At 45.6% G+C, this 16,894-nt stretch overlaps 1 protein-coding gene across 1 annotated transcript in view; it reads right to left on the bottom strand.

The window, feature by feature from the left end:
* UMAD1 (UBAP1-MVB12-associated (UMA) domain containing 1) overlaps window positions 1-16,894 on the bottom strand; it is a 142,005-nt gene that overhangs the window by 29,660 nt on the left and 95,451 nt on the right. Inside the window, exons 8-9 of the mRNA XM_050937634.1 lie at window positions 12,865-13,145; window positions 11,451-11,692 (exon numbers count right to left, since the gene is read on the bottom strand). Coding sequence (XP_050793591.1) covers window positions 11,451-11,692; window positions 12,865-13,145 — 523 coding nt within the window. The remainder of the gene's footprint in view (window positions 1-11,450; window positions 11,693-12,864; window positions 13,146-16,894) is intronic.

The raw sequence follows: 16,894 nt of genomic DNA, 5'->3' as shown, positions 1-16,894 counted from the left end.
TTTAGTGTAAGTTTACAACATATGAAAGGATTGAGTAGTCATGGCAGCGACCAGCATGTTAGGTTCCAGGGCCTAGGACCTCTGTTTATACTGCTCAACTAAGATCTGCTTTGAAGGCCATAAGTTTGTTTCTCTCACTGATGGATACAGACAGATTTAGGCTAAAAAGTGACTGACAATGACAAGAGGTTAAGGAAATGGCATCAGAGAACTGATTTATAGAGCACATGTTTTACCTCTTGGTTTACGTTGTTTTAGTCACAAGCTATATCCAGCTGGATTGCTATACTGAAATTATACTTCGCAGTGCCATTATTGTTTTTTGTTTTATCCATACAATATGGAAAATAATATGGCCTATTTTACTGGAGGATACATTTTAAATTACCCTTTATTCATCTATAATACAAATGGACAAGAACTATTATGGAAAATATAGAGATCTGTGAATAAAGTAGAGATATTTATGTCAGACTTAAGTCTGGTTGGTTATAAACAGATGGGAATGCATCTTTCACTCTTTCCTTCAGAGATGAAAAATGTTGGGATGCATTAGGCAGGAGCACATTCCAAGTCTTTCTTTTGGTATTATTATGCTGTATTTTCTGACTGCCATGATTTCCTCACATTCAGAGTTTATATAAAATACTTTGTAAATAATTCAAGTTGTACATACAATCAACTGATGTTCATTTAACAGTTCCTCCAAGATATTCTGCAGTGCTAATGATAGTGAAGGTTTCACAGTTTGAATGGACTATGTAAAGAAAGTGAGCCCAATAAAAGATATTACCTCACTACATTGTCTCTCTAAAATCCTGGGATAAACATGGCTACAACAGTATGTAAAGGATAATATTCAATAGGTTGTGCTTGTGTTAGGAAATATTAGTACCAATTAGGTATATAGGAGAGCATCAGGCCAGACTGATCTCTTATTCAGCCTATTGCATAACTGTGAACTGTGCTGTTGCAAATATGTAACATGTCAGTGAAATGGTTACCGTCCGAGTGGGTAGAGAAGAGAGATCTTTAATTGTTAAAGTTACTCACTACAGTAAGTTTCTTGCTAACTTATAGTCTAAAAATAGAGGAACATTTAGAACAGCTGAAGTTATACATCACACTGTGGTAGCGGTGAAAGACAATTCCGTTAGATTATGAAATGGATATAGAAGTCTGATGAATACTGATGATGGCCGATTTATGTTGGGACATCTGAGCATCATCTGAAAGCACTGAGTACTTAAATCTATTTTGCTGCTGCCCTTATATTTCATGCTGCAAATATAGAACTTCAATAGATAACTGAACTTTTAACTGGGACTGTCTGAAGCAGCTTTCAACTATATAGGAGTTCTTATTTTTGCATGTGGCTGTATTTTTGAACATCTAGAATGTAAATGGAGCTTTCTGACTTGCAAACAGTCTTTTGATGGGGTCAGTATAGGGAGAGAACTGTTACACATTCTTTATGGACTCTGGACTTTTAAGACAATTTGAGAAACATACTAAACAAGAAAAAACGGTTACTCGCTTTCTCATAACTTTTGTTCTTCGAGATGTGTTGATCTTGTTCATTCAAATCAGGTGCGCACATACAGATGCAGGGCAGTCAGAAGATTTTTCCCATTGCAGCATCCATTGGGTCAGCCTGGGCATCCCCTGGAGTCATGCCTTCATGGCATTCAATAGAGAGACCTGCCAATCAGCCACCCCCTCAGTTCCTTCTTGCCAGCTATTCTGACAGAGGGGTAGGAGAATGGGTATTGAAATCAACATGAACAACATATCCTGAAGAACAACAGTTACAAGAAGGTGATTAACCCTTTTTTCTTCAAGTGTTTGTTCATGTCAATTCCAAATCAGGTGACTCCCAAGCCTAAGTTCTGGAAGTGGAGTCAGAGTTGTCCACTGATTAGAGCACTGCTCTGCCGAAGGCCGCATTGTCTCTGGCCTGCTGGGCAATTGCATAATGTTCAGTGAACGTATGGAGGACCATGTCGCCGCTCTGCATATTTCCTGAGTGGAAACCTGCGCCAGGAATGCAGCTGGAGAAGCCTGAGCCCTGGTGGAGCACACCATGAGTAGAGGGACAGGTACCCCTGACAGGTGGTAGCACTCCCGGATGCAGGACGTGATCCACAATGAAATTCGTTGGGAGGACACTGGAAGACTCTTCATCTTGTCTGCCATGGCCACAAACAGCTGAATAGACTTTTGGAACGGTTTCGTTCTCTCAGTGCGGAAGGCCAGCGCTCTGCAGACATCCAGTGAGTGAAGCCTCTGCTCCCTGCCACCTGAGTGCTGCTTAGGATAGAACACAGGGAGGAAGATGTCCTGGTTGATGTGAAAATGGGAAAAAACCTTTGGGAGGAAAGCTGGATGTGGTTTGAGCTGACCCTTGTCCTTATATAAACACAGTGTAAAGAGGCTCTGATGTTAGAGCAGAGAGCACATTGCCAGTGGTTCAAAGGGTGGTCCCGTCACTCTGGAAAAAAACAGACTGAGGTCCCAGGCTGGGACCGGCTGTCAGATGTGTGGGTATAGCCTATTAAAACTTTGAAGAAAACAGCTGACCATAGGATTGGCAAAGACCGATTTGCTGGATAGAAGGCCGAGGTAGCAGCCAAGTAGACCCTTATTGATGACATGGACAGCTCCTGCTGCTTGAGGTGGAGAAGATTGTCCAATATATAGAGGCGAGGGCAGGTGATGAACCATGTTGCGTCAACCAGATTGAGAATCTCTTCCACTTGGCCAGGTAGGTAACCCTGGTGGAGGGCTTTCTACTGCCAAGATGGACTTGTCTGACCAAGTCCAAACAGGAAAGCTCAATCGGGTTCATGAGCTTCCATGCCGTGAGGTGTAGCGACTCAAGGTCCAGGTGCTGAAGATGACCACAATCCTCGGTCAATAAGTCCAGGAAGAATGGCAAGCTAGCTGGGGTGTCCATGGACATTTCCAGGAGTGATGTGTACCAGTGCTGGTAAGGTCAGGCTGGAGCTATCAATATCACTGAGGCTTGTTCCCTTTGTATTTTGAGCAGTACCTTGTGAATGAGTGGAATAGGTGGAAACATGTATAGGAAATGGCCTCCCCATGGGAGGAGGAACACGTCCACGATGGAGCCTGGGCTGTGATTCAGGAAGGAGCAAAAACTGCTGACATTTCCTGCTGCATCGTGGGGCGAACAGGTCTATCTAGGGAAAGCCCCATTGTTGGAAGATTGAGTTCACAAGGTCCAGGCATAAGAACCGCTAGTTGCTGTGGAATGACCAGCTGAGAGAGTTTGCCAACTCATTCTGTACCCCGGGGAGGTACGATGCTTGCAGGTGCATTGAATGCAGAAGTCCCAAAACATGAGGGCTTCCTGGCACAGGAGAGTGGAGCGTGCACCTTCCTGTTTTTTGATATAGAACATTGCTGTGGTGTTGTCTGTCATTACTGACATACATTTCCCTGATACGTGGGTTTGGAAACTCTGGCATGTCAGGAGCACCGCTCTCAGCTCCCGACATTGATGTGGAGAGTGAACTCTGCCCAAGACCTGGGGCCTTGAGTCCTGAGATCTCCCAGATATGCTCCCCAGCCCAGTGCTGATGCATCTGTCACTAGTGAGAGAGACAGCTGAGGGCTGGTGAAGGGGACCCCTGTGCATACTATGTGAGGGTCAAGCCACCACCAGAGGGAGTTGAGGACCTGGCAAGGCTGGGTCACAATCCTGTTCAAGGTGTCCTGAACTGGCTGATACAGCAACGCTAGCCACAACTGAAGAGGTAGAAGTCTGAGTCTGGCATGCTACATCACATAGATACAAGTGGCTATGTGTCCTAGAAGTTTCAGGCAATACCGTACTGTGGTGATGGGGAACTGCCCGAGACATCAAATGATGTCATGCTTCCAGGAGATATGCCCTGGCCGGTTTAGAGTCCAGCACCACTCCAATAAATTCTATCCACTGAACTAGGGCAGCGTAGATTTCCCCACATTCAGGAGAAGGCCCAGTTTGTCAAACATCATTCTTATGAAGTCAACTTGTGCCTCCACTTGAGCTCTGGAGTGGCCCTTGATGAGCATGTCGTCAAGGTACGGGAACACCTGCACCTGCTGCCTGCGCAGAAAAGCGGCCACAACTCCCATGCACTTGGTGAACACTTGAGGTGCTGCTGACATACCAAACGGAAGGACTGAACTGATAGTGGTTGTTCACCACAAACCTGAGGTACCTTCTGTGGGATGGAATGATTGCAATATGAAAATACACGTCCTTCAAATCGAGGGCAGCATACCAGTCCCCTAGATCCAAGGAAGGGATGATGGAGGCCAAAGAGACCATGCAGAACTTGAGTTTCTTCATGAACTTGTTGAACTCCCGCAGGTCTAGGATGGGCCTGAGCCAGCCTTTGGCTTTTGGGATTTGGAAACACCCTTGCCCTTCTGCTCCTGTGGAAACTCTTCCACTGCCCGTATCAATAGGAGCAAGTGCACCTCCTGTACAAGGAGCTACTTGTGAGAGGGGTTCCTGAAGAGGGATGGGGAAGGGAGGGTGGAAGGGCACAGAATTGGATGGAATATCATCTCTCTACTGTGCGGAGCACCCAATGGTCCAATGTGATGTGGGACCATGCAGGGTAGAAAGAGAATAGTCGGGACAAAAAGGTACGGTGGCATCGATCCAGTCCTTGTGCTGGTATACTGTTCTCGATCGCACCTTCAAAAGGCCTGTTTTGGGCACAAAGGTGGCTTGGATTGGCCAGAGCCCTTACTTGAGGATGGGTGCAGCCTTTTCCTGCAGTTCCTATTCCTCCTCCTGGAATCATTCTGTTGGTAGAACTGCAGCAAAAGTTGCAGCCTGAAGTGTTTCCGCTGCGTGGCGGGGATGTGAAGGCCCAAGGACTTGAGGGTGGCTCTTGAGTCCTTCAGGCTGTGAAGCCTTTTATCCATCTTTTTGGAAAACAGAGTCACATCCTCAAAGAGAAGGTCCTGTATTGTCTGTTGGACCTCGTAAGGGAGACCAGGAGCCACTTCTCATAGCCACCACCCTCATGGCCGCATCAGTTCCGTCCAGCACAGCCTGCAGAGAAGCTTGGAAGATGAGCTTACGCCTCCTTGACCAAGGCCGACAGTGGCCTGCTGATTCGAAATGCAAAGCTGCAACTCGCCTGTAGAATAGACCTTCCTCCCAAAAAGACAGTCTTTTTGCCTCCCTGTTCTTAGGGGAGGGTCCCTGGTAGCTTTGCCACTCACACTGATTGGCAGTGTCCATGACAAGGGAATCAGACGGCGGGTGCGAGTATAGATGCTCATACCCGGAGATGGCACAAAATAGCACCTTTCATTGTGCTTAGCTGTGGGGGGCAACGAAGATGGAGTCTGCCATAAAGTTTTAGTCATGTCTAATACGGTCTTGATAAGAGGCAGGGCAGTGCGTGCAGGTCTGGAGGGGGCGAGGCTATCCACCATGGGAGCCACATCCTCCACTACCTTCTCTGCCTGAATAACCAAGCCCTCGGAAACTCGCCACAGCAGCTGCTGCAACACCTTGTTGTCCTCCAGGGTTGAGACTATGGCGGTGCCCGCCAGCGCCTCATCTGGCGAGGAAGAGGAAGAAAGCGCCTGAAAAGGGTGGTTGTTCCCTTTCGTCAGCACCCAAGGGGTACTGCGAATTGTGAGGCTCCCGGGCTGTTGACAACCCGGACAGTGCCATGCCCCTCAGTGCCGGGACAGAAGACACCTATGCCAGGGCTATAGGTGGTGCTGTGGGCATTGCTGTCGACGCCGCTGCTGCTGTCGGTGAGCAGAACTTTGAGCCACTGCTTCCTCTCTTTCAAAGTTCTGGGGTGAAACCTGCAGCAGATTCTGCAAAGGTCCTTTTTGTGATCCTCACCCAGGCAGCTTAAACATGCGGTGTGTGGGTCACTTTTTGACATGCGCTTGGCGCAGACCTCACACTTTTTGAATCCCAGGGACCACAGAATACCACGGCTCTGGGGAGTCGGGGGGGAACCCCAACACACTCTAAACAATAAACTACTACTAACTACAGAAGAACTATAAACAACTAACACAGATAAGGCCCTTGATAAAGCAAGAGCTATGGGATGTTCCAGCTAACCGTCACTGGCGGTAAGAAGGAACTGGGGGAGAGGTTCAGCAGGGCTCTATATTGAGTGCCATGAATGCATGACACCAGGGGGCGCCCAGACCGACCCAACAGATGCTGTTATGGGAAAAATCTTCCAGCTGCTGTGCGCGCGCGCACACACACACACACACACACACACACACACACACCCTACCCCTGATTGGAACTGACATGAACAAGCACCCGAAGAACAGAATTTTCTATTGGATTTTATTGGTGGATTTTATTGGTAAATTTATCAACAGCATCCAAGTGTGATATATTGTCATCCAGTGGCTATATCTGTTCAAGATAACTGTGCATGAAAAAAAATGGTGCTTACTTAACCGCATTGTTCCAACCAATAGCCTATTCCAAGTGGTTTTTAGGAAGGTGAAACCACAAGAGAGCAGATTTGTCCACTTGGAATAACTGGCATTTCACCAACCCTTTCAATCTATTCTTTTATACCTCCACCCCACTTCCTAATCTGTGCTGAAGCTATAACATAGCACTAACTGTTGTGGCAGGAAAAGTAGAAAGTCTTCTTTGAAGCTGTAAATCTGTTCTAATGTCCAGTTATTGGAAAGGAGAGCTAAAAAGAGTGATGTATCCAGCAGTCTCACCTTCATTCCACTGGACAGTAAAAAGTCCTATATTTGGACTGTACAGAAAAAGTAGGGTGATTATTTGAGAAAAGAACTATAAGTAAAAACAATTTCACAATACAGATGTAAGAGGAAAATCTTTTAGTTAAAATGATTTAAGATGGTGTGGGTGGGTGGGTGGGTGAAATCAAAAAGCCATTAGTAACTGCACCACGTGGAAAGTCAACTTCTAACTTCTAGTTTAGGCTATGGTTTCAAGAAAAGAACTAAATTTCTCCTGAATGACCTAATCTAGATAGGAAGTTATAAACTAATGAACAACAACATCCATTTGGGTCTTTCACTGTGGAATGTGACTATCAGAAGTTGTTTATTACACTGACAGTCATAGAGATATTACAAACATTACCAATATTTCTATCAAGAACAAAGAGAGTTAGAGGAAACAGGAAAATTGTCTTGGACTTTTCAAAAGTGCTTATAAGCTTGGAGTGATTTACAAACTATGTTGACTCCTTTGAATCAAGGAAAGGCTTCCTCAAGAGATATTTAGTGAACAATCTCCTCTAGTCTATGAGCTAGGGATGAAAATAAGTTTCCAAGGAGAAACTAAATATGTTCAGAAAGGACAAAAAGGAAGAAAAAGCAGCTTAATTATCTTATGGTTACATCAGAAAAACCACCATTTTCCAGACCTTCTTTAGATATTTTTTCTATTAGAAAAGATTACCTACTATAATGCTATTTTCCTGATAATACTTCTAATCAGTCTGGAAATGACTAAATAGTTCTCTGAAGAGGGTACATTAATAGAGAGATGCTTTTCCAAATGTTTTAAGCTAGGATTTCATTTAGCAGTTTTAAATCCAAAATACAAGGGTATAGAGCTGTCATGACACCTGTTGGATGGTTGCAGGCTTAGACATTTCTGCAATTTGATTATTTGAGCACCTTCAAAACTCAATCATAAAAGGCTATACCTTAAGGGTACCACAAAGATACTCCTTAGAGATTAAGGCTATGTCACATGAGCTAGTACTGAACAGAGACAACTCGCAAGTACCACCTAGGGACTGGAGTTATAGATTCCTTTATTGATTGGCTTTAAGAGATTAACCCCCACAACTTGAGGCTACTACTGTTTCCAATTCAAGACATACAAATATTTGCTTAAGTGAAAAGCATTAAGAAAACTGCCAGTTATTTCGGAGCAAAGCACGACTCTACATTCTTGTAATATTTGAAGGCATTGTTGTAACTCACTGTAGTTCAGATTTCTCACACATTTTTTTCATAGCTCTCAGTTTTCATTTGCTCATAACTTTCCAGAACTAAGCTTTAGGGTTGAAATTTTCTAAGCTTGATTTTTGTCTGAAGGTAAATATTTTGGATGTTTGATCAAGCACTTCAGTCATTTTGGAATACGACAAAAGGAAAATTAAATTTTTTTAAATCAATGAGAGTTAGGCATCTAGGCGTTTTTGAAAATCTCTAGGCACTTAAACACCTCTGAATATCTGACCTGTAGTCCATTGCCAAGCATAATTTTGTTGGCAGCTGAATCCTACAGACCAATACTATGTAGGAGGCTGGGGGATGGTTTTTGGTTTTGCTCTGTTTGTGAACCAAGGAGTTATAAAACAACATGACCAGAAATTACTTTATTAAAAATACACGTTATTTCAAACTAATTAGGATGTTTGAGGTAGTGTGAGACTACAATGTTTTGATTCTTGATTCTTTGATTCTTTTACTTGGCACTAATGCAAGACTATTACTATAAGGTAATACCAGAGGGGAAATAGATAAAAGAGAATTTGAGTATGTGTATGTGTTGGGAGATTTTCAGCAGTGAGACTAGAGAAAAAGCTACCACATGAGAAAAATCCATTTTAAATAAGAGTAGAAAAACAACCAAAAAGCTACCCTTTTAAACTGATATCAGCATTTCTGTAAAGATCAGTGAGTGCTGGGGCAAGCCATATGTAACAAAAAGCTTACAATTGTCTAGATATATTCTGTATCCTGCTAAATAGAGACCTGATCTTGCAGCCCTTACTCATGCGCATAAATGCGCATAATCCCACTGGAGTGGGACAGCAAATGTGAGTAAGGATTGGATGAATTCTCATTGTGCAAGCTGAAAAGGGCACATGCTGTTATTTAATTGCAAGCATACATAGGGTGACTACCTAGATGAAATAAAACAAAGAATGCTCTCACACTGCTAAGTCAACCAGGTAGAAACCTGTTCTATTTCCTCCCTACTCTGTGTATAGGTAAATGGAGGGAGAATACAGTGCAGCTGCAGCAAACAGACTCCCAGAAGCCAAACTGTTTAAGATTTATAGTCTACAAATATTTTCTATATAAAAGCTGTTGTTCACAGGCATTACAATTTAGATTTAGGAGCCAAAGTAGTAAAAATATGGTGATTTTGGAAATAATTAAGGAACACGGGATTAGAACAAATCAGTTGCTCATCCTATAGGTATCTCTCTCAGCCTGGTTTTCTAATTTGAAATGTAGGCTACTGAACCACAAAGAGAGAACAGAAGCATCTTTTCCCCCGTGGCACTGAAATTTATTTTATCCAAAAAATATAAATACAATATTTATTAAAATATTAAAATATCTTGAATTCAAATTTCTAATAATTTGGTCATTAAACCAAAAAGTAACTTGAAAATTAATTTTACTCTTTCATCTAACATATATAACAAAGAAGTGTTAAAGTGTGAAAAATTCCACACAATGCAAAGTCCTTTACAACTCTGAGTAGACTCAGAACTTTGATTGTGTTCTTCCAAGACTTTTTGACAGACTGCCGACTGATACAGCTGAGTAGATATTAGCACAGTCATATCAACTTTTTGTTTTTTTCCCTGCAGAGCTGCAGAAACAGCATGTTGGCTGGGCTGGGTTTCTGATAGCAACAAACTGCATACAGGAGGAGAAAACTCATACTCCTGGTTTACCAACACCATATGGATGTTTTGGATTGAAACATGGCTAGTTCTCACGGAATTGCCTTTTTCTTCCTTTTGCTGCCAGTTGAGCAAAAACTGAAGTAAACATTGTGATTCTGTTGTTCAATTTCTGTTTAGTGTTGTCTTTCAGTCACCATTTTATACAGATGTGTCATGTTGCAAAGGTCATTGTAACATGATGTTGTATCATGACATCAGGCTGTGATGACACTAACAGCATCTATGGTATTTCAAGACAATTCAAACATTTGGAAAGCCTTACAGGGACTTTCAAAATTCACTCACAAAATCAGGATGGGTAACAACCTGGTCTGTAGCAGGATAGTGAGCCAGCACTACGGGGTTGCTCCCAATATGAGGAATACCACATCCATATTTCGGAGAAAAAAGAAAACTACTGATAATGAGGAATTAATCTTATTTGGTGATTAATTTAACTACAAGTTTCCAAAGAGGCGGCAAAGGCAGAGAAGGTCCTGGATCAAATCTGTAGAATTACACATTCATAATTTGGGTGCTCAATAACTACAAATAAGCATGCACAGTAATTTGCATAATTATATGACTATTTAGATTCATAATGGGTCATTTGTGCAGATACACTTGGGAATGAAGTGGATAAGTTATGCTTGAACCTTTGAATGTAATAGTCTAAAACTTTGGTTCATCATTTTTAGCACATCTATTCCCCTCTTCAAATTCAGCCTTCACAATATCTGTTTTGTCAGAGAACTGAACACTCTTTGACGACGGCTACCTATCAGGTTAATTATTACTGTGTGGGTGTAATATATACACCTAGAAATATGTTGATAGGCACAGTGTACAAGCCAAAACAACAAAAAATTTTTTTGTCTCCTCTAAGTAGTAGTGCAGTCCAATAGTCTCCCATGGCTCAAACCTGTCCTCTCATATCAACTGTGGAGCTGTCTCACAGGTTCAGTGGCATAACCATTGGTGAAGTAATTAATGTCAGTCTCTCTCTACATGATGCTCTTTTCATTTTTATATAGTTTCAATTTATAAATCACCTAACTAAATAAAGGGTGCTCAAGATCCTTCCAGGAAAGAGTCCAAAAGTTTAACATTGACTGCAGTCAATCTAATGATTGGAAGCAAAGGATAAACAAGTGAACCTTAAGTTTTAATATATATATATATATATATAAATAAATAAATAAATAATATTTCACACTTATTCAGAAAACAAGAGCTTTGAATGGTTATCTTCATTTTATAGATAGGCAAGTCACTTCACCTCACTAAGAACACAGAGCAAGTCAGTGATGAAACCAAAATACAAACACAGGCCTCCAGACTGCCAGTCCGGTGCCCCATCTCTTAGACTATGTTGCTTCCCATAAAATACTTACTGGACAGTAGTATGCTTTACATCACTATACAAGGAGCTTCAGAGAAGAATTGCTAAATGACTGAGGCACAGTGTAGCATGTGTTGTCACTAGTGAAAGGACAGTTACCTGTTCCATAACTGGCATTCTTCGAGATGTGTTGCTCCTGTCTACTCCACAGTAGGTGTGCATGCTCGCCACGTGCACCAGTCCCGGAAGTTTTTCCCTTAGCAGTGCCCATACTGGGGGAGCACTGTGGCGACCCCTGGAGTGGCGCCTGTATATCGTGCTATAAGGGGAGCCACAGGTTCCCCTCACCCTCAGTTCCTTTTTGCTGGACAACTCCGACAAAGGGGAAGGAGGTCTCGCCTTACCTGCTCCAAACACCTGTTCTCCTCCTCATTCAGCCATGGAGCATCCACGCTGTCAGGCGGAGTGCGGCCAGATTGGGATGGAAGAGGCACCCTCCATCCTGGGAAATGAGGTCCAGGCAGAGCAATAGAGTCCTCGGAGGGGCCGCTAAGAGGCGCAGGAGGAGCCCGTACCAGGGTTGGCAGGCCCACATCTGGGCTATGAGAATGACTTCCACCTTGTCCGCTTTCACCTTCTGAAGGACCTTGGCAATGAGGGGGAACGAGGAAAGGCATAGAGGAGCTGGCCCGACCAGCTCAGGAAGAACGTGTCGGGGATCGTGCCTTCCCCGACCCCTCCCCCGGAGCAGAACCAGGAGTAATCTTGTACATACCGTCCTGAGCCTGGGTGAATTGGGAGGCCAGCCATATCTGGAGGTGCCTCATGCAGAGTCTGGCATGGCGGCCCACATAATTGCACGCCATCATATGTCCCAGAATCCAGAGACACGCCCTTGCTGTGGGAAGGTTGTGACCGAGGCAATGAGATCCCTTAGGGTCTCGAACTGCTCTAGGGGAAGAGAGGCTGTGGCCCTGGAGGAGTCTAGCAGGGCCCCAATGAACTCTATGCGCTGAACGGGCAGGAATATTGATTTGGTCTCGTTCACGACCAGGCGTGTCGAGAGGAGCAGCTCCATGTGGGCCTCCACCTTGAAATGAGACTCCCCCTTGAGGAGCCAGTCATCCAGGTAAGGGAAGATCTGTACCCCTCCCACCTTAGGTAGGCCACCACCACAGACATACATTTCCTGAAGATTCCGGGAGCCGTGGAGAGGCCAAAGGGGAGGACGGCAAATTGGTAGCAGTCCATCCCTACCATGAATCGGAGGAAGCGTCTGTGCCCTTCAAAGATATGGACTTGAAAGTACGCATCCTGAAGGTCCAGGGCCACGTACCAGTCCCCTTGCTCCTGGGAGGGAATAATAGAGGCCAGGAACACCATGCGGAACTTGGAACGGGTTAGGAACCTGTTCAGGCTGCGCAGGTCCAGGATAGGCCTGAGACCCCCTTTCGCTTTTGGGATCAGAAAGTAATGAGAGAAGAATCCTTTGCCCTGAAACTGAACCCGTACCCTTTCCACCGCCCCCAGGTGAAGCAGCTGATCCACCTCCTGACCCAGGAGGCAGACATGTTTCGGGTCCTCCAGAGCCATCCCGGAGGGCAGGTGATTTGGCGGGGGTGAGGTGAACTGCAACACGTAGCCCTTGGAAATGGTTCTGAGGACCCACTGGTCTGAAGTTATACGGGACCATGCCCTGAGGAAGGCAGACAGACAATCTGTTGCAGAACACGAACTTTATTAACGGGGGGCTTCCCTGGCAACAGGCCCAGTGCCCCCCTGCAAACAGTCAAACCTGCCTCTTTCCCTTCCTCTTGCCCTCAGATGGTCCAGGCTGTGGGACAGAGCAGGACTGCCGCCGAGACCGACGCTTCTGGTCTCTGGGTCTTTTGTATGGGGGCTCATATCTGCTCCTCTCAGGTTGAGCCGCTGGGAGCGATTTGGCCTTGTCTTTAGCCGGGGAGACGTAGAGGCCCCAGGTCTGCAAGGTGGTGCAGGAATCTTTCATCTCATGCAGCCTGACGTCCGTCTGGTCTGCAAAGAGCGCCTTGCTATCAAATGGGAGGTCCTGCATCAGAGACTGGGCATCCGTTGACAGCCTGGACAACAAGAGCCATGACGCCCTGTGCATAACGATTGCGGAAACCATCGAACAAGCCACCGTCTCAGCACATCGGACGCTGCTTAACCGCCGCCGACCCCTCTTCCACAAGAGCCTTGAAGTCTCCCCTATCCCAGTCTGAGAGGAGGGGCTCAAATTTAGGCAGGAAGTGGAGGTTGAAGTCGTACCTGCTCAGTAAGGCCTGGTGGTTGGCTACCCAAAGCTGGAAACTAGCCGATTAATAAAGTTTTCTGCCAAAGGAGTCCAGTCTCCTGGCGTCTTTGTTCTTCGGGGGTGGGAGCAGGCTGGCCCTGGTGCTCATAGTGGTTTACCCATAGGTGGTTTACCAATTCCACTGTGAGCAAGTTGGGTGCTGGGTGAGAATAGAGGTATTCATGGTCCTTCACTGGCACAAAGTATTTCCTCTCGGCCTTTTCTGAGACTGGGGCCAGAGAGGTGGGAGTTCAACATAGGGAGGTAAAGATATTGGCAATACCCTGGTGTGGAGGCAGGGCCAAGCAGCCCGGTGCCGAGAGAGATAGGACGTTAAAAAGGGTATCAGAGGACCCTCTATCTCCTCAGCCTGCAGCTGGAGGTTGGATGCTACCTGCTTTAGCGGGTCCTGGTGCGCCCTGAAGTCCTCCTGCGGGACTGGTGGCAGAGGCACCACTATGGTGTCGTCCAGTACCAGAGAGGGGCCCGCCCGGAGCTGGGCGCCTCGGTCAGTGCCAGGGCATTGAAACTGAGGTCAGAGTCCTGGCGTGGGTCTGCTGACTCGTAACCTGCAGACTTGTCCTGTGGGCAGCCAGACGAGGCCAATGGAGCCTGGAACGCTCTGGAGACCGAGCGGGCCTCCACTGGGGCTGGCACCGTCGAGATCGGCTCCGGTAGCTACATCTAGCAGGGGAGCGCTCTCAGTGCCTACACTCGCTGGCAGGTGGCAGAGAGAGTCCCCACGACTCCCATCCCGACGGCAGCCCGGATGGTCTGGCTGGCGTCAAGGGTGGCTGGGAGATGTCAGAGCGGCGCGGGGAGCAGTCCTCAGAGCAGGAACTGTGGCTGTTCGGAGAGGTCTGGTGGGCACCCAACGGGGGCTTGCCTCGCAGCCTAGGGCCCGTGCCCATTTGTGATCTCAGGACGGGCAAAGACATCATGTCCTTTGCAGCCTGCACCGCCTCCGATGGCATCCGTACCGGTGAGGACGCCTGGGCTGATGGTACTGGGCTGCTCTGCTCCACACAAGTCAGAACTTTCGAGCCTCGGGCGGGGCGGGGGGCCATGAAGGGAGGGATCTAGGGCTGCCCAGCACAGAACCAGCCTCCTTCTTATCCTTATTGCGGCATCGTTGCAAGGCCAGGCCCTTCCCTTGCTTTTTGGAGGGAGAGCGTCACCGACTGATCGAAGGGGCCTCGCTATGTACCAAACGACGCGGTGGCCGGCGCCGAGTCCGATCTGCCTACCAGTGTCGGGGTCAGCACCAACTCCATCAGGACAGCTCTAAGTCTAAAGTCTCTCTCCTTCTTGGTCCTTGGCTTGAATGACCTACAGATCTTGCAACAGTTGCTAATGTGAGTCTCACCCAGGCAGCGAAGACACTCAGCGTGAGGGTCACTCCTGGGCATGGAACAGTGACAGGAGTCACACGACTTGAAGCCTGGGGCATGCCCCGAGCCCACTCGAACAACCAAAGGACAATCTATCAACGGTGCCAGTAAGGTTGAGAAGAAGGGCAGCAGCAGAGCTGGAGCACAAACTTCCAATCACCTTCACTGGCAGCAAGAAGGAACTAAGGGTGGGGGGAGCCCACAGCTCCCCTTACAGCACGATATACAGGCGCCACTCCAGCAGTCACCATGGTGCTCCCCCAGTACAGGTACTGCTAAGGGAAAAACTTCTGGCACCGGTGCATGTGGCGAGCACCACACCTACTGTGGAATACACAGGAGCAATCACTCGAAGAAGAAATAAGCAGTCTTAAATGTTTCTCTCCCAAGATCAGTTCACGGGTCAGTAGATTTTGTTGATCTTTATAATATGATTGTCCCTCTTTCTTGTATAGTTTGATCAACAGTAAAACAGGTAATAATGCACATATTTAAATTATCATTAAGATTCATAGTTAATACTACATAGGAACAAACATAAGCAGTTCTTACCTCTCAAAGACAGAGTAGAAGACACTGCAGAATGAGACATGACTGCCTTGGTTTACAGTCACCTCATATTTTGAATGCTATTCTCACAGCGATACAAAAAAAAAACACAAGACAGTGGGACAAATCCTCAGCTGGTGTAAATCAGCAAGGCTTCATTGAAGGCAATGGCAATATGCCAATTTACAGCATATTACGATCAGGCCCTATAATTTTAAAAAGAAAGCTGTAATTCTGATTCACAACACGATATCATTCAGAGAAAAGTACCGGGTCACTGAACTGTTCAGGTGGGCCCAGTTCAGCCCATTCTAATAGCAGCTGACTTCAGCATGTAGTTTGTGGTATAAGGAATAACCAAAGCATAGACAATTTGGACCAAACATTCTGGAAGAATTTGTAGGTCAAGAGAAGCCCTAAAAGTTAATATGGCATATGACAAGCTAGTAGTGTAACTTAGCCAGAAACAGAATTCTATTATATGCTCAATCATGCTTGTACCAGACAGAATCCAAGTACAGTACTTTTTACCATCTTAAGTCAATTAATTGTGTTTGTATGGGTAGTAACAAAGAAGCCATTACAGTTGTCTACAATGAGGCAAACCAAAACAAACAAGGACATCAGACAGTAGTCCTCAGATGGTAAACAATGTATTTAACCAGAACAGATGTCTATTAAAATGTGACAGCATGTTCAGTCTAGGACTTTCATCTTAAAAGTTCTAACCATAGAAATAGGCCATATACTCATCAACAGCAGCATCCTATTATGCCTCTGGTGTTTAGGGCAGCGACAAAGCTCCTCCACTCCTGTCTGTTTCTGGCAAGTCTTTCAAGGGTTCTTCAGCTGTGCCCCAGGTTTTACAGCTCAGCTTCAACGGCTCTTCGCTATGTTGTTTTCGGGTGGCCTCATTTTCACTTGCCTTCAGTTATCCATTTTATTGCTACTCTGGCGATGGAATCAGTTTCCAACCAAAGCACATGGCCAATCCATCTCCAACACCTCCTGGAAATGATGCTGCTCATATCTCCTGGCTGCACTGGGTCAATAGATCTTGGTTTGAGATTGTTCTGGGCCAAAAGATATGGACAATCTTTTCTGAGGCAGGTTGAATGGAATGAAGATAGTTTGGACATGTCATACTTTCTCATTCCCCAGCATTCTGCACTATAAAGTAATGTTGAAAGTACACAGCTCTGATAAATCTTGAGTTTGGTTTGTATGTTGATGATTTTCAGACTTTATTTAAGCTCCTGAAGGTGTTCCTGGCTTTATTGATTTTGTTCTGGATGTCCTGGCTTGTTCCACCGTCCTGGCTGATAGTGCTGCCCAAGTATGTGAATGTTTCTACATTGGCGAGAACATAATCCTCTATCCGTACTGATATAATAGAGCTTCCAAAAATGTAGGCTAAGGGTATGTCTACACTACAAATTAGGTCGAATTTATAGAAGACTGTTTTTAGGAAGCGATTTGGACATCATGGTGATAATGAGGCAGGTTCATGCCATAGAACGCTGATTCTGGGCCTAGGAAACAAGCACAGACTGGTGGGACTGCATAGTGTTGCAAGTCTGGAATGATTCCCAGT

This window comes from Gopherus flavomarginatus, chromosome 2 (genome assembly GCF_025201925.1).
Source record: "Gopherus flavomarginatus isolate rGopFla2 chromosome 2, rGopFla2.mat.asm, whole genome shotgun sequence".
Lineage (NCBI taxonomy): Eukaryota > Metazoa > Chordata > Testudines > Testudinidae > Gopherus > Gopherus flavomarginatus.
This window is presented reverse-complemented; position numbering and strand designations above follow the sequence as displayed.